General features: G+C 39.9%; 1 protein-coding gene across 1 annotated transcript; it reads right to left on the reverse strand.

Annotated features, from left to right (window-relative positions):
* Positions 1-6,179: 6,179 nt before the first annotated feature.
* prkg3 (protein kinase cGMP-dependent 3) lies at positions 6,180-23,118 on the reverse strand. The gene is made up of 22 exons (XM_061707172.1): positions 22,791-23,118; positions 20,877-20,966; positions 14,336-14,398; positions 14,044-14,170; positions 13,730-13,896; positions 13,496-13,609; positions 12,888-12,993; positions 12,723-12,786; positions 12,494-12,571; positions 11,768-11,856; positions 11,348-11,413; positions 11,125-11,172; positions 10,945-10,986; positions 10,715-10,826; positions 9,343-9,479; positions 9,176-9,265; positions 8,838-8,979; positions 8,457-8,620; positions 8,090-8,206; positions 7,762-7,824; positions 7,340-7,415; positions 6,180-6,933 (listed from the first exon to the last, which is right to left on the reverse strand). The coding sequence occupies exons 2-22, from the start codon at positions 20,962-20,964 to the stop codon at positions 6,847-6,849; spliced, it is 2,040 nt and encodes a 679-aa protein (XP_061563156.1). The 5' UTR covers positions 20,965-20,966; positions 22,791-23,118; the 3' UTR covers positions 6,180-6,846.
* Positions 23,119-23,961: the final 843 nt, after the last annotated feature.

The raw sequence follows: 23,961 nt of genomic DNA on the forward strand, positions 1-23,961 counted from the left end.
AAAATCTACTCAAGCTTACATACACACAGTTACTATACAGCTGGATGTCTCTTAAGGTATCACGGTCGCAAGGAAATGTGGGACAGCGTTATCAGCTCTCCTTTCAAAAGGATGCTCCAGGGTTTCCTGTGCCAGAGGAGACAGAGGAAATATTGAGCCTCGTGTTATTGCCATCTTGCAGACCTCAAACAGCTCTGATCTTTGCTTCCACTTTGATATTTCTGGGTCATGTCACATAGTTAAGAACCTTCCTGAGCAAAACAACCGTTTTTTTTTTAAAAAAGACCATAAAGTCCATAAAATAGGGGATATATGTAAGAGGAAAAAATGGATATGAAGTGGTAACTCTGATTTTTCATTTAATATAAGATTAAGCTTGTGTTGTTGCTTGGCAACCTCAGCAGCAAGAAGACTTTTAGATATTAATTGTATCTTGCTGCTGTTTGTCACAGACCAACTATTACATATACATAATTCAGCAAAACATAATGTGTTTCCAGTTATTTTCAGTAAAGCCAATCTGCCACACACACACACACACAATTGTTGTTACAATCATTATAACAGCTCTAAACATATCATTAGGGGTTTGGCATACATGCAGCAACAACAACAACACAAATGCTGAGAAAAGACTGTTGTCTGCCACTTCCTCAAAGAGTGTTTTTCCAGTTCTGTTGCTTTACCTGAGTTTTTTTTTTTTTTACATGAACGCATATCATTTTATCGTCAAATATCCCACAGTAACCACGCGTACACGTTCTGTTCTGCAAGTATATCTGGGCTAAGATCTGTGTGCATACATGTTTTATGGGAGGACATCCGCTTTTTAACCGTAATTTAACAGCTTCATCATTGTACTTCCAGTCTCCAAAGATCCAGTCGGAAACCACTCAACCACTGTATGAGGCTCAGTCAAAAATTAAAAAAAATAAAAAGTGACACCTAATGAAGTGACTTTAAAGCACCATATAGCTCTTCCCATCTTCAGAAAACAAAAGCCAGGATTAATACTTGTTTTAGCTCTGTGGCTTTTTAGCAAAGAAGTAAAATGTATTCACGGGAGGAACGTCATGAAGTCTGCCTGCATTATAAATGCACCAGCAAACATTTATATGTGCAGTCCATCTGAGACATGAACAGGCTGTGTTACTAGTGTGAACTGGCCACTTGGGTTGATTTATATTGTTGGGGCAAGTTGGGCTTAGATGAGACTCCTATTGCCATCTGCATATAATGAATGTTAATGAAAGCAGATTTCACCATTAACCTTCAGTTGCAGGTGTTTCTACAATCTCACACCTGCAACATATCGTGTTCACAGATTTGATAAAAATCAGTGAACACTGTTTGTAAGCTGCCAGCAGGCTTTTCGGTATGTTTCCATATACAGTATGGCAGATGAAGTGTAAGTGTTTTTCTGTGAAACAATGTTATGAATGTGTCAGGCTGTAAGAAAACTGTGTAAGAAAACTAAGAAGATGTTGCTTAAAGACGGACTTCTTCGATTCAAAAGGTCGTACGACTGCAGCTGTACAATCATTTCCGGCAGGAATTTAATGCATGATGAGGTCCAAAAGCCTTGCATATGACAAATGTGGGCCTCATTTGTTATACTCTGATTATACGAGCGGCTACATAACGAGAAGTAATCTGCTGCCATCAAAGGTGGCAGAGTTCCACATTTTTTGGCACTCAGGCAGTTTGTCAAGGTGAGATTTAATTATTTATCAAACAAATTTGATATCATAGTATTTGGTGAACAATATACTGTATAAGGCTCATTGCAAGAGCTGGGGAAGAAGTTTAAAAAAAAAATCCATTTGTTATTTCAGCTTCAGCATTTGACATACTGAGGAGAGAGAGAGAGAGAGAGAGAGAGAGAGAGAGAGAGAGAGAGAGAGAGAGAGAGAGAGAGAGAGAGAGAGAGAGAGAGAGAGAGAGAGAGAGATGTCTTTGATAAGAACTGAGGAGGAAATCTCACAGGAAATCTCACATGCGCTGGCAGAAGATGAGCCCTAACTCTTCACCTCTCACATCACGTTTGCATCCAGTCACGATGGAACAAAAGACAGCAGTGAACACTGAGGGAAAAGCTTTCATGGATCTCTCACATCAAATTTAAGCTTTCAAGTTCTATTTTTGTTTTACTACTTTCCTGCATTCAGCCACGTGCTGAACACATCCCCTGTTTGAATATTTTTATCATACCAGGAGACTGAAAGATTGCTTGTGAGGCTTTCTATAGCTGGTCTGTGAGAGCATCGTCAACGTAAAATGTTTGTACAAAAAACAATCCTGAACCTCTGAGTTTGGATATTTAAAGAAGTTAGTGGACATACACCTCAAATAGTATAAAAGGATGGAAGAAACAACAGTGTCACTCACTGGTTTGTTAGCTTGCCTGCTGAATGCTCAGCTTTTCAGATTCAAATTCAAATTCAGACTCAGACTGCTGTCTGAAGTTATTAGGAACAAGAGGTTGTCACAGACCCAGCTTAATAAGCTATACTGTATAACAGAGCTAAATATAGACCAAGTTGTACCTCAGAAAAAAGAAGACCTTGGAAAACATGAATTGTCTTAAATGTCCCAAAACCATTGAAGGACTGCTGTTGTATTTTTGTGAAAGTGTGGATTTTTAGCTTTAATTTTATTTCACAAAAATATAGCTTCCTTATACAGTGCAGACCAAAAGTTTGGACACACCTTTAGTTTGTACTGTATATTTACCATATAATCCTAATTTCCCCCTAAACCCAATGCAAGTGGAACCCAGTTTGTTTCCAGTTTCCAGTTTGCCGTTGCTGTGAGAGAGGACGAGGGGGCAACGAGGGGGTCTGTATGACCTTTGAACAGGTCTAGCAGGAGGGAAAAAGTGAAGTGCTGGAAATGACACGGCACAGCGGACCAATTACTGTCCTCGCTGTCTGCGAGACATCGACAAAAATGTAGGAGGTGCACATCGGGAGAGGCAGAGGCTTTTCCAAGGAGGCTGCATACCGGCGCAGAGGCCTAAGCTTTAGAAATAACAGCTCTTTGGAGCAAACTACCTCAATTTTTGGTGGCTCAAAAGTGAGATATCTGATGTATTTATAAGCCCTGCCCTCTTTAGTTACTGTGGCTAACATGGATGATCCAAATACTTAATTGTTATAGTAGTCAGGAGCTTGAGGCAGGATTTATGAAAAAAAAATCGTAAACGTTTTAAGTTTTCTAGTAATAATGTCAGATGAAGCGTTCCAAACCAAAAAGAATGAGCCCTCTAGTGTATCTCTCTGTTGCCTTGAACAGGCTGTGTGCTGCCAAATGTGCTGCAGGGCTGGGGCCGAGTTTCCCGCGCTGTCCTGCGGATGTGACGTCACATGACGCTGCATGCACCTTCTCCCCGTTCTCCCGTGCCGGCTTCACTGTTGGCTGCAGTACCGCCAACGGCCGTCGTGGCGAAGGGTGGCGCTAGAGAGTCTCATTTCTTAAAAGGAGCCTTATGCTCCTTTAAGTCATGATTTAAGTCTATTCAGATAGATTCTGAAAATACTGAAGATGCTCAGCGTTGTCGATGGTCTATCCTCCTCCACATTATCAGCTCCAGAACCGAGTCAAGCCTTTTTTATCAGTTTGTTCAGTTTCTTTGGGTTCCTGGCTCTGGTGCTGCTCCCCAACAGATGACTGCAGAGGTGACTGAACTCTCCACAACAAACTTCTAAGATATTCATCATCTTGCTGCAACCACTGAAGGACCGAAGCTTCCTTAAGAAGTCAAGTCTGCTCTGTCCTTTCTTATAAACCCCAGTAGTGTTGTATCTCCTTAAGATTTGACTTCATCTGGTTTGCATTTGCACTTGTAGAATATTTGTTTTGTACCTAAAGAATGTTTATTGACGCTCACATTATTTGTATAAATAGTTCATAAAGCCTGTTTCCTAAGCGTTTATCAGTTGGTGTTGCGATTTGAGCAGCAGTTGTTTGGAAGCAGCAGTAAGAATGGGCTTAGCGAATGGAAATAGATGGAGCATAACGTTCATGTTATGATACGTGCTCCTGTAGAGCTCTGTGCCTAGCAGCGCCCCCGGTACATCCTTGTTGATCTTCAAGTTGACAGCTTAATCCAAGGCAGACATTTAGCTTTGTTTTGTTTGGGTTTAGGGAATGAGATAAAATAAACCCCATTGCCCATCTTCTCTGAATAACTGGAATTGGTACCACAAGCACCCCACTGCATTGTATTATTTATTATTGTTTTTTTTTATTTTGGCATCTATTTCATAAAACAGGCGAAAGTTAAGGATTTTCTAATGCTGGAGCCGAGTGTTTCTCAGTTTCAGTGTTCAAGTACCACATCCCTACATGTTTTAGGTGTTTCCCTGCTCCTGCCCACATGGCTCACATGAAGGGGTCATTGACAGATTTATGCAAACCTTGATGCCAAGTGACAGAGGCGACCCTTTCATCTGAATCAGTGTGTTGGCACAAGAAAACACCTAAAACATGCAGGACAGTGGTACTTGAGGGCGGGAGCCGGGAAACATTGTTCTAATGCTTTTCCATTGAGCTAAAAGCTGCAGATGTCCGGCTCCGGTCCCTCTGCAGTTGATGCGCAACAGCACATTATGCTCATTTGCATTTGATTGGTGAGTATTACAAATAGTTCAATTGCATATTCAACCATAGTTTTTAACGCTTTGATGAAAATGCTTTGCATCAAGTCAATGGCTATGTCTGCTCTGGAGTCCATTGACATCATCAAATTCCAGGTGTCCTCCCCGGAAAAGGATCTGCATATTTCTCAGCATCCGTATCAGTATGCTGATGAAAACATGCTCCGCTGGATTGAGATCCAGCAAAAGACATTGAAGTTGCTTTTGCAGGATGCTTTGGTTGATTAATTGCTTATTTCTTTTCCCATACTCTAAATCTTTCCATCTTTCTGTTTATTTGGTCCCAGGACATGGGAGGCATGTTTAGATGCAAACCTGGCCCTCCTGTTCTTCACTGTTACAGCCTAGTGTGTTCAAATTCATGAAGGTATCACTTGACTCCAGAGTATTCTCGACTTCTGTTGATGCGGTGAGAGGGTTTTTATTCACAGGATTCTGTGATCATTCACTTTCAGTTGTATTTCATGGTCTTCCAGGTCCTTTGATGCTGTTGAACACTTAAGTGCTGTTTTTCTTTTGAAGAATGTTGATTTGGTCATACCTAGGGGATTTTTTGTATCTCTTTTATAGATGTGATGTTTTTCAGCCTAATGATGGTCTCTTTCACTTGCATTTAGACCTTGATGGCTTCATACTGGCAGCTCCGTGTGTGTGTGTGTGTGTGTGTGTGTGTGTGTGTGTGTGTGTGTGTGTGTGTGTGTGTGTGTGTGTGTGTGTGTGTGTGTGTGTGTGTGTGTGTGTGTGTTTTGGTTTTCCTTTTTTTTGTCTTTTTCTTTTTTCAGGTTAAACAAACTTTTTGGTACAAATAAAAACAAAACATCTTCATCTGACGCGCAGAGGGACAGGAGACAGGAAACCACAGTCCGCAGCTAAGACATCTGAGCCATACTGCGCTTCCTCTGGGCCAGTCCCGTCACTTCATTGAATGCATTAAATTTTAGACCTCTGTGTGTTTCGTGGTGTGTGTTTTTTGTTTTATTTTTGCAGGAAGGAAACATCTGGTAGCATGTCTTTTCCCACTGGAAGATATGTTTACTTTCATGTGAAGCTGTGCTCTCTAATGTGGAAAACTACTCTCAGCCGGCACACACCATGCATTAACAGGATGGAACAGGATGAGTCTTTCCGACTGCCTTAAAACCCGCTGCCATGCCCGACAGCCGCAGAGCCAAACAATCAGCTGCAGCCATTGTGAGGTACACAGGGTAAATCCCTTACACCGTCATAGGCGGTTTTCCTCCGTGATAACATCTGATAGCGTCAGGTAGTTTTACGCTCAGATAACAAACCCAATATTTCCTCGATTGGCTTCTTTGTTTTCACATATATAATTTCCAAACATTTTCACTCCTTGCTGCATCCTTTGGGGGGGATTTGGTGTTAAAAGTTAAAAAAAAAAAGTGTGTATAGCTTCACACTTTGGTAAAACAATATTTCAGAGAAAGAAGAAAACAAATATAACTGAATCAGGCATAAACACAAAGAATTCTTTAGTTTATTAAATCACATAGATCTTTTTCAACTTCATGTTTTATGTTATTTTTCTCAAAAAATTAAGGAATAACTTCACAACAAAAAAGGTGACAGTTTATAGTTTACAACTCTTTTGATATGAGAGATAAGAATATTTTATTTAAAACAACATAAACCAAAGATATGATAAACATAGAAGAAGTCTACAGGTATGAGATCAGCATTAGTTTTGAGGTTTTGTAAGATCTGGTCTGTATTTCATATTAATTGCCACGGCCTTCGCCCTCAGCTAGGCACTTGGATGAATGTTGTTATGGTAATGAGTGGCGGATGTTGTGAGGATGATGTCCTAAACATGTGTTCAGCAAGCACCGAAGCTCCCTGGGCTGAACTTGGAAACAGAATGTCCTCACATCGTGTCATAAAACATTCAGATACTTTCATCCTGTGTTCACGCAAATGGTTATATCAGTAAAGCAACAGGGGAAATTGTGGAAGTGGAGATTCATTGCTGTTTCATTGTGATTTTTCTTTTTTAAAGGAAGAAAAGGTTTAGGTTTTATGATTTTTTTTTTGGCACAATCATAAGAGGTTAACCATGTTCTGAACCTATTTGAGGCTGGACAAAGCAAAGCCAGTTATTCTACTTAGGCTCTATATTTGTCTAATATAGGCAAAATGTCCAGCCTTTGGTTCTGCAAACTACACATGAAACTCAGAATTCACGATCCCAACCAGAGAACTCCTCCTCCGCCTTTGTGTGGTCCTGAGGGAAGCGGTCAAAGTTGATGTAGCAGGGACCCTAAAGAAGGACAAAAGTTTGTCAAATTAAATAGTGCAGGTCAAGCACAACCTATTTTTAACATGTGCATTGAATTGTTTTATATACTTGAATATTTCTGCATTTTACATTATAGGTTTTTGTAACCAATACAATCCTAGTGACACACAATGACTGACATTTCAAATTCTTTATAAATATGTATTAAACATTGACTTTTACACATAAATTAGTAAATACTAATGTGAAAAGTCAGTTTTACCATTGCAAAAAAGCTTTCTGTTTTGTTCAACACTTGTTAGACACAATCAAAGTTCAATAATCCTGATCAGAATCTTTCTTTAAACCATAAAACTGTACTGCCTTTTATGTAAAAACTGAAAATAATCCGCCAGTAGTCAATAAGATGTCTAGTATCGAGACTTGCCTTGCGTACGAGCCGTACTGTGGGAGCATCGAGTTGACCCATGCGCAGCTTGTGCCAGTTCATGCTGCCGAACCACCTGAAGGAAAAAGAAGAGAGAGGTGGCAGGTGGGGTCTCTGTGGTCGGAACAAAAGCTTCACAAACATGAAAGTAAGGCTACAAGCAACAATTCAAACCTTGGTGTTTTTAATTTTTTGTGTGTCTGTTATTTTATAACTAGAATATTTCAAATTCTAATGCTGTATTTTTTAAATAAATCACAATTGACTTATACAGGAAAGCATTCACTCACTTCAGCTGCTGTCAGGAGGAAGCGAGATGATGTAAATCATTTAGAGTGTAGGCAGTGGTAACTGACCGAACAAGAGTGGGATTTTATTAATTTTTTTTATCCCTCATGCATATGAAATGTCGCCATGGTTACCTGTGATGCCGGACATCCTTAATTCCATTCTTGGTGTTTCCTAACCTCTGGCCTGGCCGAGGTCTGCAAACAAGCATCATCCAGAGAGAGGGCAATTTCTCCAAATACTTTATGAGCTTCCAAGTTTTACAATGTATTTTTGAAAAACCAAGAAATGCAAGCATTTGGACTGCAGACATTCCAATGTTCGAAATGCATAAACTTGCATTTGATGTACACATGATTGCTTTCCGTCAGTGAGAAAGTGTTTCTGGTAGTAAATGGGTTCATTTGAAAATATCTGACAGCTACCTGCTGTATGTCCTCATCTGGCTATATATATTCTTACCTGCACAGCTTACTGATGATAGACTTGGCTGCCTCATTCAAGTAAGGTGGATACTTGAGTACTCCATCCAAAATCTTGGCATATATCTTTTGTGGCTCCGAGCTTGAAAAAGGAGGGCTGTGAATTAAGAAGAGAGAGAGAAGAGAGAAAGAGAGAATGAGTATTGTTCAAATTATAAATAAATTAAGTCATGCGCCAACTGAGTTCTGCAGAGATCAATCACAGTTCTTTGCTGCCACTTAGTGGTGAACTTTCAAACTGTTTGTACAGTTCTCATAAAAACATAAAAGGTACTTAGAATAAATGATGCAATAAGCAGTCAGTTGTAACGAGCTTCTGAAAAATGAATCCCAAGAGACAGTGTTACCTTCCCACCAAAAGTTCAAAGATTAGGATGCCAAGGGACCAAAAATCAACTGCAAAGTCGTGTCCCTGATTCTTGATGATCTCTGGCGCCATGTACTCAGGTGTACCAACGAAGGAGTAGGTTTTCTCTCCACGCACCATTTCCTTTGCAAAACCAAAGTCAACCTGAATACAGACAAACGTCCACATGCATATAACATGGTCAGGAAACTCTTTTGACGCGATTCTTATTAAAAGGAACATATTAGGAAGAAAAGTGATTTTAAGACAAAATTACAGATGGTTTCTTGAAGGGAATTAGAATAAACAAGATCATATTTATTTGAACTTGGAGCTAAAAGTTGAGGAAAAAACAAGATATTTTTTCGATGTAAGGACTCACCAGTTTGATGTAGCCCCTTGCATCCAACATCAGGTTCTCAGGCTTCAGATCTCTGTACATGATGTTCTTCTTATGGAGATAAGCGTAGGCCTCCACCACGCAGGCCGTGCAGAACACAGCAATGGATTCATCAAAACGCCCTCTAGGAGTCACACAGAGATAAGGTGAAGTTCTTTAGAAACAGTCACTGTCACACATGTGTATTATCTTCCATCTTTTTATTGCAGTTACGCTGGTCTTAGCTAGTGTAAAAGCCCACACCATGATGTACTCATTTAACCTGAAAAAACATCTAAATTAAATTGAAAAACAAGAAAAAACATTTTATTTTTCCTTACACTTCTTTAAGTTTGGTCCAGATCTCTCCACCGCCACAAAACTCCATGACCATGTAGATGTATCTTGTGTCCTTGAAGGTCGCATAAAGTCTAGAAACAAAAGAAAATATATTTCCAAGTCATACGTGCATTTACTTCCCAAACATGGTGTCTTTCTTGGCCGTTACCTTACGATGAAGTCGCTCTGAATTGATTTAAGAATCCTCTTCTCAAACAACACGTGCTCCTCTTGTCTCTTGGCAACAACATTTTTCTTACTGACTCGCTTCATGGCATAAAATTTCCCATGATTCTCTGTAGTCATCTGAGAGTAAGAAAAATTGTTATTGCAATTTGTCAAATGCATTAGAAGTTCATTGAAATATCTAAGAACAGTGTCCCTCTTCTTCTGTTAAGCGTTACACACCTGTAGCCTTGCAGACCTTGTATTCATAAATTAAATTACGGTGATGAGGAAAATCATGACATGATTTGGGCATACTGTTTGCACTGAGATAAATGTAATTGTGATCATTATAGTTTGTTTGTTTAACTCCATATAATCCCATTTTAAGATCTTAGGCTGTAAATGCCTGTATGATGAGTCCATTCATCTTCAAAGCCAGTCTGTGTAGCAATACCACTTCTGACCACATGGAGATGTCATAAAGCAAGAATGTTAATGTTTTAACCCCTGATGTGAGAAACTAAGTTCAGTCTTAGTGGGAAAATGAAGACAAAACTTCCAAAAACACAAGTGCAGTCTTGCATTCCTGGGAAGCTCGTACTTGGCAAATACGAGTTGGGAGAACATACTATTGAGGACGCATGTCTCTCTCCATACTAAAGCACCTTGATTTGCCTTGTTGCTGAAATGTGCTATACCAATAAACGTGCCTTGCCTCCTTCTGCAGTTGGAACAGCAGCGTACATGTGTTTAGCCACTTTATGCAACTTCCTTGGTGGGATGGTTATTCATCATTAATAACGGTAATTATAGTCTATTTATATTAAAGAGCAAGAGTATTGTCATGGCTAGTGTAGTAATAACATGTGACATTTGAAAAAAATAAAATAATGCGTGGCCACACATTAAAAACTCGTGGCCACGCATTAATAACTCGTGGCCACGCATTAATAACTCGTGGCCACGCATTAATAACTAGTGGCCACGCATTAATAACTCGTGGCCACGCATTGATTATCTCGTGGCCACAAGATATTAACTTGTGGCCACGAGTTATTAATGCGTGGCCACAAGTAATTAATGCATGGCCACGCATTATTTTATTTTTTTCAAATGTCACCAGAGGGGCTCCGTACATTTTACAAGAACACAAGTTCACACGAAAACACACTGAAAAACAGCCAAGAAGTGCTGGACCATCTGCTCATTCACACAGAGTTGTCAGTGGCTCTTTCGGATCTGTATGCCCCCATATGGTCAAAAGTGGTACTGTCACATAGTGTGGCTTAAACAAGTACAGGAATATAAATAAGAGCTGCATTATGACTCCCAGCTTATACAGAAGTGGTGAACCATACAAGCACACAACTTACCAGCTGCACGCGACCAAATCCTCCAACTCCGAGTGTGACAGGCTCTCCTTGATAGCGACCCTCCTGATATAATGCAGGAACTAGATCCTTTAACTTTATTGTAGTAGTGGGACTGTGGAAGGCAAAGAAAGACAAATATCATCTTAAGGAAATCATTTGTAGGATTTGTGGCTGATTGGGTTACTTTTTTTTTTTTTATCAAGCATTTGTTCTCTTAAAAAGCACCTTACCTTGTCTTCTCTGGAACTTGTTCCTCCTGCATTACTTTGGAGCTGCAAGTTAAAACAAATTGATAGGATGTGAACAGGAACCTCACTGGCCCAATCTGGCTCACTTCCACTTCACACAATGTTGGTGAGATGGAAGGAAATATTCATTATTTTTAAATGAGCTGTGTTTTATTGGCATACTCATCAAAGAGCTCCAGGTGCTCCACAGGAATCGTCTCTTCAAAAACCCTGCACAATAAAAAGCATTGTTATTCCACCCATGCAATAGCCACCAATCAGCAGAAGACAATAGGGAACAAACATAATGTAAGGCAACAAAAGAGGGAATAAAAAAAAACTGTACAGAGCTTAGTTAAATTACAACCTTATTTAGGGTCATATTTCATTGTTTGGACAGACTTACTCCTTGTCAATGGAGAAGCAGGTAACAGGTCCATCAGCAGTGCATGTGGCTGTTCTCAGTATCTCACTGAAAGAGGATAAACAGTGCAACATTTAAGTCCCAACTCTATATATCTTTACTGTATTTTGTTGTAAATTCTGGATATTTTTTTCTTTTTTTCTCGAATGAACTTTTTATACACGCTCAAAATCTTTTCTAATATATATATATATATATATATATATATATATATATATATATATATATATATATATATATATATATATATATCTATATATATATATATATATATATAGCTTGATGATTATCAGGCTTTGCCACCAGAATGGCAAGCAGGAGGGAGGAGAGCAGCCAGAGTGGATGTGCAAGCGCAGTGGATGTTATGCAAGACTCAGGCAGAAGTTGTGTTTCCATGGTTACCGTATGAGGGCTTGTTCCCCAAAATGTTCCCCTTTTCCCATCCTGCGAATCTTTTTCTGAAGCCCATTCACGTTCTTTGTCACCAAAACCTGAGAGGGACAGACAGATACATGTAATGAAGACAATTCAGTTTTACAGTCATAGCTGTAGCTCAGAGAAACAACATCTTTATAACAACTTTATTTCACAATGCCTTTACTGTTTTGACAAAATAATCAAAATGAAGCAAAAAAGAAACATGTGGCCAATATGAAGTACCCCCTTACTGCTTCCATTGGGTTGGAGTCAGCTGCTGATAATCATCAGCCCTTCATGGTTACATGATCATCAGTTATGTAAAAATCTCTATTAAACCAGACGTTTTTGCAGTTTTGTGGTATAAAGCACCCTGGTGTTTGTAAGGGCTGTGCAACTTGGCCTCAAATCAATTTCACGATTAACTGAACATTTTAGCTTAATTACAGCTAGTTAGCAGTCATTCTATTTTTGTCCTCATAGATTATTGACAAGATTTTTTCTGTACGCTCAACTATTAAAACAATTTTTCTAAAGAACGAGTATGTAAACACACACACATTCAGGAAAGTAATTATAGAAATAAAAAAAACTGACGTTTGACATGCGTACAGTTGTAGGATGATTTCAATTCATATTTTACTTGTGTACACAGAAAACATGCAAGGTATTTGAATGTGGGTTTGTACACGCATTTTGACACTTACATACCTCTCCTTTAAGGATGATGTAGAAGGTGTCTCCTTCCGTTCCTTCACGAACTATTACATCTTTATCTTGATACTTGACCTGAAACAAAGTGGTGCAATATTTATGTGTTTATCAACATTATTATTATTATTATTAGTAGTAGTAGTAGTAGTAATAGTAGTAGTAGTAGTAGTAGTAGTAGTAGTAGTAGTAGTAGTAGTAGTAGTAGTAGTAGTAGTAGTAGTATTACTTCCTCCATGGAGTCAATTATTTTGGACAACTGCACATCACTGAGGTCCTTCAGAGTACGAGACCTGGAACAAGAAAACAGCGGCAGGGTTAGAAGCCACCCGTTTCTAGTATTTTATCAAACCTCGCTTTAAAAGTCATATTAGCTGTAAAGGTACAAACTCACGTCTTCAGGAAGCCCATGAGCTGCTCTCGCTTCTTCTTTGACTTGTTGGTTATGATGGTTCTGTAAGTCTGTCGCTCCATGGACCATAGATGCACCGGGGTCCTCGCTGTAACGTGCATGCAGAGGGTCGATATGTGTATACTGAACATAAAGTTTGTTCTTACTCACTAAGTTCAACTCAAACACAAATGCAATAAAATCCTATTTTCTTACGGGGAAAAAACTACAGAAGAGTAGGTTGTGAACACGTTCTCGCTTCTTCTGGAGCCTATACTCCTGAAAACTGCATTATTGATGTTACACAACCAAGCTTGCCAAATAAATGTAGGAAAGAAAAAAGAAAAAAAAGCCACATTTGACTCAGGGTGTCGCAATAACTTGTCAAGAAGACTTATAAATGGTATTTGACAAACGGGTGTTGCAAATAACTACGGTGTGTTCAGGTGTTTGTATTTGCCTGATACAACCATGGAAGCTGTTTGAACTTATCATGTCAGTATTTATGGCACATCCACCATATTTCATCGCACTAAAAGGTTTGGAAGTCTTAGACAGAAAACCTTTTAGTGTCACAGAGAAAAAGAAAAAAGGGGGAGACCGAGTGTGACCTTTGACTGTTGCTGTCCGTTTGCAGTTGTACAGGATGGCTAACTCTCCAAAAATATCACCACGGCATAGGGTTCGGAGTTCCCGGCCTGCTTGGGTGACAGTGAGCTCACCATCTGAAAGAAGATGTAAATATCTCCTAAAAATGCCGTCTGAATATGCTGATTTCTTCACGCTTGATGTTTTGGACATTGATTTTCCTCACACATCCACATGTTTTCTCAGTATCTCCCCACCTGCTACTATGTACATGCTGTCTCCTTCAGTGCCCTCCTTAATGACTTCTTCACCAGGTTTGAAGGTAGACGTCATTAAAAGGTCCACCATCATAGCTATTTGCTCGTCATCGAGGCGGCTCAGGAAGTCGTTCTTCTGGATGGCTTTGACAATCAGACTCGTCTCACTGGTGATGGGAGGTGAGAAAAAGTCATCGACAACTAAAGCCCATAACATTTTGATTGTCGAACATGTAACATGTATTTAAGGATGTGATGCACTGTATGCACTATTAGTTGTTGGTTTTTTTTTGCCGGCTGCAGCGATTGCTAACCTGACGGTTTTCTTGACCCTGGCACGTTTAAGCTCCAGAGTCTCGGGGATTGGTTCCGGTGCAATAACAGCTGCACGGCTCTTCCTGACCTCGGGCTCAGCCTCATTGCCGCTCTGGGAGGGAAACTCTAGAGGGGGACAACAGATAAAGAAAGATGTAATTCCAATTTTGTGTGTGTGTGTGTGTGTGTGTGTGTGTGTGTGTGTGTGTGTGTGTGTGTGTGTGTGTGTGTGTGTGTGTGTGTGTGTGTGTGTGTGTGTGTGTGTGTGTGTGTGTGTGTGTGTGTGTGTACCGAGATCGTGATATTGACTTTGCAGTTGTTGCAAAAGTTTTTCTTTGTCCTGCAGCCGTTGCTCTGTGGAGGTAAAAACAAAGAAAGATATTCAATGTTCAAAACTACGGAGCCCTGGAGGTGACATGGAAATTATTATTTTTATCTCGTGCGCACGACTTTTTATGTCGTGCGCACCACTTTTTATCTCGTGCGCACCACTTTTTATGTCGTGCGCACCACTTTTTATGTCGTGCGCACGACTTACTGAAAAGTCGTGCGCACGAGATAAAAAGTCGTGCGCACGACTTTTTATCTCGTGCGCACCACTTTTTAGTCAGTGAGAACAGAACACTGGATTGAATAGGAAGGAAGGCATACCTGCCAACACTCCCGATTTAAGCGGGAGTCTCCCGATTTTCAATCATTTCTCCCGCCCTGCTCCCGATTTGTAATTTCTCCCGCTTATCTCCCGATTTTAAAGTGAAATGAGTCAATGGTGTTTCACGTGTCGGGGTTCCTGCATGGATGTATTATATTAACGGGTTCCTGACAAACCTGGCAACCCAACCCAAAAGCACTGCCTACGTCCAAGCTCCGCCCCATGGAGCTGCTGTGATACGTCAACGTCGCCGCCATATTGGATGTGGCAAGACTGCGCTGTAAACTAATACAAGTGAATGGACTTATTTTCATAAAGCGCCTTTCTACAAAGAAATTTACGTTTTATGTCTCATTTGTTCATTCACACACGCACTAATATACTTGGGAAACAGTTAGGCACCAAATATAATATATTTAATTTTCTCAGATGGCAAAAATAAGAACTTTATTGATCCCACAGTAATTCATGTTATATAAGCTATAGAGAACAAGGTAGTGCCGAAAAACAATATCCCCCCTCACAAAAACAAGAAAAATAGAGAAATATATTCTCTCATCAGCAAAGCATTACATAAACATATTTTACAAATTTCAAGTTACAAAATAATATATTTGAACCATTTTTCAGATTTTTTCAGTTATTTTATTGTTTGGAAAATGGAAATTTTGTTATTTGAAAATTTGAAAATTTGTTTTGTTTGAGAAAATGCTTTGAAAAAAAGCTGAGGGAAGAGTTGGTGGAGAATCAAGTCATAGCAAGCAAGGATCTCCCACAGGAAGAGAGAGTTGAAGGTTCTGGGTTCTTCTAGGGAAATAGGAGAGCTTTACAAATCTGGCATCACTGATGAAGGCAATGCTCTGCATCCCTCACAGCAATGCAAGCTCAGAGAGCTCATTCAGCATGGTGGAAAAGATCCTCACAGAAAACACAATGAGTATGGATAATTCTACTCTTTGCGCACTCCTTTCTTGCAGGATAAACCATACCAGCCCTGGTCACAAGTATGTACCCTCCAAGAAAGTGATTGAAGCTGCAAAGTCTGACACCTACAATTACAACAGGTCCTTGGGTGACAAAGGGAACCTGGAAAATTCTACAAATATTGTATTTTATTGTTATTAATACTAAACTGAATTGGCTCCAAGAAGCCTGTAGAATCATTTTGGGAGGTACATTTTAGCACATTTCATTGTAGCTATGGATTTAAAGCTCATTAATAGTCGCCTTGTTTATATCAGGGCGGGGATGTTGTGAGTGGAGCATTCAAACCACTACCCCAGAAAATCTCCCTCTTTTTCACAGCCCAATGTTGGCAGGTATAGGAAGGCCAAAAGGAAACCCCCAAAAGTGACATATCCGCTCACTTCAACATATACAGCTATTGATGCCAAGCATTTATCTAGTCGTCGAAGTCCGATCTCGGGAAACTGGCTTCACAAACGACGTTTTAAAAGTGGAACTATTTCCAGAGGCGGAGTTGTCACAAAGTGCTTCGACATTGTCACGTGAGCGTGCTGGACCAATCAGAGTGGCCGCTGGTCCAAGATCGCTGCCTACAGTGCTGATTTTATTTGTAGAAATAAGCTTTAAATTGCACTAAAATGACTACAAACAATGTTATATGTAAACGAAAATTAATCTGAATTATAAACCTAAGAGACCTGCTGAAACAGTGATAATTCTGTCATTAGACAGAACATTAGACAGTGATGATTCTGTCATTAGACAGAACATTAGACAGTGATGATTCTGTCATTAGAAATAGGGGGTTCTCCCTAATGATGGGAATATAATACCCATATGCTCAAAACCTATGTTAAACCTGCAATAATAACATGTTTTCTATTTTCTATTTTAATAGAAAATAGAAAACATGTTATTAATAACATGTTTTCTATTATTATTATTATTTTATTATTATTTTATTATATTATTATTATATATCTATTATATTATTTTATTATTTTCTATTAAAATAGAAAATAGAAAACATGTTATTATTTTTTATTAAAATAGAAAATAATAAAATAATATAATAGATATATAATCATAATATAATAAAATAATAATAAAATAGAAAATAATAAAAAATAATAACATGTTTTCTATTTTCTATTTTAATAGAAAATAGAAAACATGTTATTATTGCAGGTTTAACATAGGTTTTGAGCATGGGTATTATATTCCCATCATTTGGGAGAACCCCCTATTTCTAATGACAGAATCATCACTGTCTAATGTTCTGTCTAATGACAGAATTATCACTGTTTCAGCAGGTCTCTTAGGTTTATAATTCAGATTAATTTTCGTTTACATATAACATTGTTTGTAGTCATTTTAGTGCAATTTAAAGCTTATTTCTACAAATAAAATCAGCACTGTAGGCAGCGATCTTGGACCAGCGGCCACTCTGATTGGTCCAGCACGCTCACGTGACAATGTCGAAGCACTTTGTGACAACTCCGCCTCTGGAAATAGTTCCACTTTTAAAACGTCGTTTGTGAAGCCAGTTTCCCGAGATCGGACTTCGACGACTAGATAAATGCTTGGCATCAATAGCTGTATATGTTGAAGTGAGCGGATATGTCACTTTTGGGGGTTTCCTTTTGGCCTTCCTTCCTATTCAATCCAGTGTTCTGTTCTCACTGACTAAAAAGTGGTGCGCACGAGATAAAAAGTCGTGCGCACAACTTTTTATCTCGTGCGCACGACTTTTCAGTAAGTCGTGCGCACGACATAAAAAGTGGTGCGCACGAGATAAAAAGTGGTGCGCACGACATAAAAAGTCGTGCGCACGAGATAAAAATAATAATTTCCATGTCACCTCAAGGGCTCCGTACAAAACATTGCAGTAAAAATTCTGCTTTTTAAGTTTATGATCAATGTGGGTGTTTTGAGGCAACTTAATTGATTGAGTGATTGGAGAGATTAAGGTATCCAGTTACTTTATTCTGGTTATTTTACCTGTCCTTTAATCTATGTTTTTTTTAAATTCTAACAATTGTGTTTGACGTCTGCCTTGGGGGGGGCTGTGTTTTTATTGTAGTTTGCTTGTCTGATGGCTCATAGCACGACACACATTTTATAAAGTCAGTTAACCTTTTATGTGCTTATAAGTGGCTATTAAAGGACCTTTCTTTTCCTTTACAGGAGTTACTAAATATGGTTATTCGCCCAGTGTAGAGGTAGAACATAAGTTGTTTAATTTCTATGCTAGCGCCTTAAGCACTATGGTGTTATCATATATGTAAATTTTACATCATACAACTTCAGCAAATGTTTCACTGCACTTAAAATATTATATTGACTTATGTTTTTCAAAAACCATGTCAAAGCCATAGGGAGATTAGATCATATTAAAGTAATGCATTTTTGACTCAGTAAAACCAAGTATCTAATTTTTTCAAGTATGAGGATTTATCCAAAAAGGTTTAAGCCTGAGGGGAGAGTCTGTTATTATAGGCGGAGCTACGAGACATTTACGGTCTCAAAGTGAGAGTACACGACAAACAACCATGCATGCCCACTCAAGCAGTGAATTTTACAACCTAACATGCATGTTTTCGGAAACAGGAGGAGTAGGAGGGAGTCAGACTTCCCAGACAAAACCCATACAAGCACGGGACGAATATTCAAACTCCAAGCAGAAAGACCCCATCAGGGAGTTGAACTGCTGACCACACCTCCATGCTGGGCTGGCCCATTTCTATAATTAACTAGCGATTATAGGAGCAGGATTTTAGATTTGCTCAGAGTAGGACGCATGCAGTCATGTTATTTATCTGTTATCCTGTTACAACACAGATGCAGCATGTTTCTTGATACAACCCAGACGAACCCTTTGAAAAGTGCAATAGAACACTTAAAATTAGCTGTGTTCAATAGTGCTTTTATGTTTCATAGTTTGAGGTCTGAAAGCGTAATGATCTGATTATTTAAAGGTATAGTCCTTGATGTTGGAGAGCTAGCAAGATGTGAAAGTGGCACCTCCTCTAAGCCCCACCCCCTCCTCCCCCTCCCGTCAGCGCTCCGTCCAAAGCCACGCCCCCACAAACTTTGGGGAACGCGCATTTGCAGGAGTCGAGTTTTCCAGAACATTTTGGACAGCACATTTTCAACAAAACTACCCCATGTCTCATTCACCTGTAAGCGAGGCTGGTTTTAGGGGGGGGGCAGGGGTGGGCTGTGCCCACCCAAACGTGCGTCCTGCCCACCCAATCAAAGTTATGGGGATCCTTTATTTTTTTATAATATTATTTTTTTTATAAATATAAAAAAATATTACAGAATATCTGTACCGTTTCTTATTGGGGGGGCACTGCGCATCATTTTTAGACACAACAATGAACGCATACCGCCAAAGTTTTGTCTTGGCGGAGGGACCCGACGTCCCAGCAAAATGAGCACAACAGAAGTGTTCAGAACAGCACACAGAGCACACACTGAAGGCTGATTTATGGTTCCAAGTTACACCAATGCAGAATGGTGTGCGTCGCCACGTACCTTACGCCGTAGGCTATGACGTACCCTACGGCGTAGCCGTGACAACAGAGCCTGCACGGCACCGCAGCGCACCGCCATCCGCACCGGCGCTCCCATACACCCCCATACAGACCCCCAGTAGCGGAAAAACCTGCGCTGCAGAATCGCACTTTTGCTTCCTTTTTTTAGCCTTTTTAGCAGGGCGAGCAGTTACATTCGACGTGACCGCCCGACCGCGAGCCGGCGGTGAAGCCGGGAGCGGCAGGGGCCCTCCGATGTCAGGCCGCGGTTGCCAGTCGGGCTGGAGGAGCGGGGGGGGGGTCACACTGGGACACTCTGAGCCGAGGAGGACCCGTGGGAAGCGGACACGGGGGCTGGAAGCAGAGTGCACGCATGGGACAGAAGGGGGCGTGGGCAGCACTTAAAATGAAGGCATCTGATTGGTTCTTTCCCCCCTGCCAACCTCTGGTCCTCTGACCAATTCGTGCAATTCGGTGCACAAAAAACAGATTGGTCAGAGTTTTTACAGGATTAAAGCTGTCAGAGAGGTCGGATTTTTTTCTTTCCTTTTTCTGAACACATTATTCACTGGCTACTCTCAGGATGGAAGGACCATTTCACCCAGTATAACAATAAATGTTTTTGAATATGATTACAGACTATACCTTTAAAGCTTAACATGCAGCCAAAGGACAACAATAAGGTCAACTCTTTGGACTTCGTCTATCGGCCAGCTATTATTGCAGCTGAAATATCTGCTACGGAGCAGTCGTAAATAAAACTAAGAGTTGAAGTGTCATGATTGTTTCTGGTTAGATAGCCTGACATTATTTCTAGTCAGCTAAGAATGATCTGGCTTGGTGGTCGACATGTTCACATACCGTTTTTTCTTAGCATGACCGATCAGACCCGCATCCAGAAAGATGTACACAAATTTAAATTTGCTAGTGGTGCATCTAGATTTCTGGGCAAGTTTCTTCTGGAAGTCTAAACAAATGAATCCAAATGGGTCTCCTCCATACAACAACCCTGGCAATCAAATGTACCATCTGGGCACAAATGAAGACTCTAATATGTGAAATGAGCTTCAAGAGGAAATCAGCGTTTATTGTGTCACTTATTATTTAAGCTGTTTGTCCATAAGCTACAGAATATTTTTTCCATTTCACCATTTACCAGCGTATATCGTTAAGTAACGTGCTTTGTTTCAATGTTTCTTAGTGTTGGCCAGTACATATACTCCTGTGTCCACTCGGCCAGCATTCATACGTGGATATGGTTATATAGTTTCAAAGTAAATACTGGTCCCAGGTAGGCTTGCCTGCAGGTTCATGGGGCCTTCCTGTGTTTAGTAATGGTGATATGTCCTCAATTCACCAGAGCACAATATGACAATATTTGACTGTATATATATTTATTCAAATGTAATTTATTATTTTATCAGGTTGTTGAAGGCCTCCACAAAGTTTCCGTGTGTCGCCTGTCAATCTCAGAAGTTATCCATCACGTGTTGTTCTGAACAAATGCAGGAGCCTGGGAAAACCTAGGTTTACAGCCCAGCTGGACCACGTCCGCCTGACATATGAGATGTGATCAGTGTGGAGGCGGGGATTCAACAGACTCACACCTTTCATCCATCTGAGGCTTTATAATGCAGTCTGGAGTTCAGGTGATAAAATGAATATCGTGACTCACCCAGGTCCTTATTCTGCCTCTGCAGCTCTTGGTTGATAAAACACTGCTTTTCTAGCTGCTGCTTCAAATCTTCCAACTGCTTCTCCATAGCTAAAGGAAAAAGACAATGAATAAACATTTTGGGAATGACTGGACAATAGGAGGATGCTTTCACGTAAAGCATGTTTAAATATCCACAAACAGCTTCAAACATTTTGACTTCTCAAAAAGACACACACCAAGTCCCTGATGTGATGCTTGAATATTATGTGTTAATACTTTTTTTCGACTCTGTTGCCTGTGCACAGCACGTGCACTGATAAATAATGCAGACTACTGATGGACTGTCAACACTGTGCTCTTTAAATGATGTCACAGCACGCCGGTTTTGTCACATGCACTTACTTTTTTTACTCGTACAGCAAAATGTTTTCTGCTTTGGTGCTGCTGCAGTATTGTGACAGATTATGAACAGATTATAAACCAGTGGTTGGCTGACACCTTCATTAGTTCTAGTGTTTTACCACACACCAACTCAGTAAATCGCTCAGCTGAGGTTTCCACAGCATCTGGGAGTAATGTTTGTTCTCTGTTCTCTTAAATTAATGCAGTCATTGGAAATACATCCAAGCCCCTATTGACTGGATCAATATAAGAATCACTGAAAACTCTATGGGTCATTGGCTACCTTACCACTGCAATAAACTAATACATTTGCTTCAGTCGAGCCCAAGCTGTTTGCTTACAATCACTGCGCACTTCACGTGACCCCACATTACTGCTGCCTCACCCTGAACATTGAGCTCAGAGATTAGACGCAATGTTGAAGCAAATCATAAAGCCGCAGAGCAATAGAGTAGCAAACTGTTACGGATATAAAGTATCTCTTGCTTTGATGCAGGTCAAGAGTTGGATAAGGAGCTTTATAGCACTCCCAGTCGCCTCGGCCACACACTTTCAGCATCGATTTACCATCCACAGAGAGATTCGTGGGATAAGAAAGAAGGGAAATCATGCAATGGCAGAGCCAAACATCAACCGGCCTGTGTAGCACAAATATATCTGCACATGGTGCCACTTACTAGAGTATGACTGGGGCGGTTTCATTAACCTGTTCCCCAAGCACAGACAATAAGTGGTTTGCACAAACACAGTTTGTGAGCTTTTTAGGAAGTTGCTGCTACAAAAAACTCACAGCAAGGACAGATTTAGGTGATAAACTTGTGCTAGTCAACATTTAATCAAGGAAAATCATGGTTCTACATCAGCCTGGGGCAACTGCAGCTGAAGCAAATGGGTGCAAACTCCTGGTTGTGCATTTACAGCTTTTTCTCTCTCTCTTAGTTGAGTATATGTTGCAATAGCAACATAACATTAACATAGTTCAACCTTATATGATAAATTAAAAGAAAAAAAACCTAAATAATATATTATAAAGAAAAAATATATTTAATCAACAACTATCATGCAAGAAGTGATTCATCCAGCTCTTGTTCCTGGGAGGAGTTGGGGAAAAGGGATATGTCTGCTTTTCAGCTGCACAACGGGATCATTATGCCAGCTACCGTAATACTGATACAGACAGCACACTGTACACTTCCTGCTGCTTGATCAATATTTCATAGGAATCTGTAACTACAGCTGAATACTCATAAGGCATACTGTAATAAAACCCATCTACACTGCCCTATTAAAATGCTCTCTTTCACTGGAATTATTGTGCAAATTATTGTCCCTTCCTCTTATACTTAATGTTAAAATGCCTGTAATGTCGAAGATTAAAAAAATCTATTTTTAAATGAAAAGACAAAAGCTTCCATCTGTATTGTAAATTCCAATAGTCAAATCCAATAAATGTTCATTTCCAGCAGAGAGAGTACACATTTCTAAAGATATATTTAAATACAAATGCAGACAACCTGAAATGACACTCACCTGCTGGCAGTGTGCAGATGGGAGAGAAGACGAGCGACTGTCCAGCCTACACAGGCCGCATGGATCAAAGGAGTCAAATAATCCCCTTGTGGTGCTCTTGATATCCACTTTGAGTGGAAAAGAAATTTTCTGTGACCTTTCACTTCTTGACCCCAGCAGGCTGACAAACTGGACACACCTGAGCAAACTGTGCAGCCTGCAGCCTCGCTATTGTTACCACCCCCTCTTTTTTTCTTCTTCTTCTCCTTCTTCTTCTAAGGCACACTTTACCAGCTCACATGGCAGTGTCTGTGTTTCAGCTATACTTCTCTCCCACTCTGTTTCCGCTTTCCTTCTCTCTCTGTATCTGTCAATCTCAGCAGCTCTGCTGTTGAATCATTAACCACAACCTGAGGCTCCGCCCATTACACCAGGTAGGTTCTGCAAGCAGGAGGAGGATGGACAAGTGAGGAAGTTGATGTATGGATGTAAAAATCATGTTGCCAGATGAAAAATACAGTTTAGTGGGGTGATGAGGTGTTTTAATCACACTGAATACCATCTGTGGTCCTATTGAATAAAATTATGCTTTGGATTACTTTATTTTTAATTTGCATATTATTTTACTCTGCAAGAAGCAGCCATGATTTATTGTCTCATAATGATACAGGTGGTTGGAAAGTTTAAATCATGTGTTTTTCTTAGTTCTTCTAGCATTTGGAGGTCAACCTTCAGAGAGCTTTTAGAGTTGTTTGGTTGCCTAGAAAGGGGTTAAACTGAAGGCAATATGGGAAGCATCCAAGCAAAGCACATCAATGTTTTATATTTTCATTGTATTTACCTTCCTCTATATATCATAGTTTTATAAACTGGTGAAAACACACCGTATCAGAGTTACAATCACACACAGTGACGGCTTTAGTTGCATTCATCAAAGCTGTGGAGCTGTAGTGCCCACTTGGTTTTTATTTCTCCCAGAGTGCCCTGGATGAAGCTAAATGAAGCATGAGAGCTATCATTGTAACAGAGGGCGTGGGCCTCTTTTACTCACAGTTAATTATTAATGTATTTCCGATTAATCAGTGACATTAATGACTGCACTGCTCAGACATAAAAGAGTTTGGACTGGAAGGGACTGCATGCGTTATGACATTTTTCCATGAGGACCAATCTGGTGACGCGTCTTAATCAA

This window comes from Cololabis saira, chromosome 18 (genome assembly GCF_033807715.1).
Source record: "Cololabis saira isolate AMF1-May2022 chromosome 18, fColSai1.1, whole genome shotgun sequence".
Classification (NCBI taxonomy): Eukaryota; Metazoa; Chordata; class Actinopteri; order Beloniformes; family Belonidae; genus Cololabis; species Cololabis saira.

Coding starts and splice junctions, on each gene's coding strand:
- prkg3 (XM_061707172.1), bottom strand. CDS start 20,964: ATGGAGAAGCAGTTGGAAGATTTGAAGCAGCAGCTAGAAAAGCAGTGT. Junction 14,171..14,335: donor AAGTCAATATCACGATCTCG/GTACACACACAC, acceptor GTCCCCCTCTAG/AGTTTCCCTCCCAGAGCGGC. Junction 11,414..11,767: donor GGGGAACAAGCCCTCATACG/GTAACCATGGAA, acceptor ATCCTCTTTCAG/TGAGATACTGAGAACAGCCA.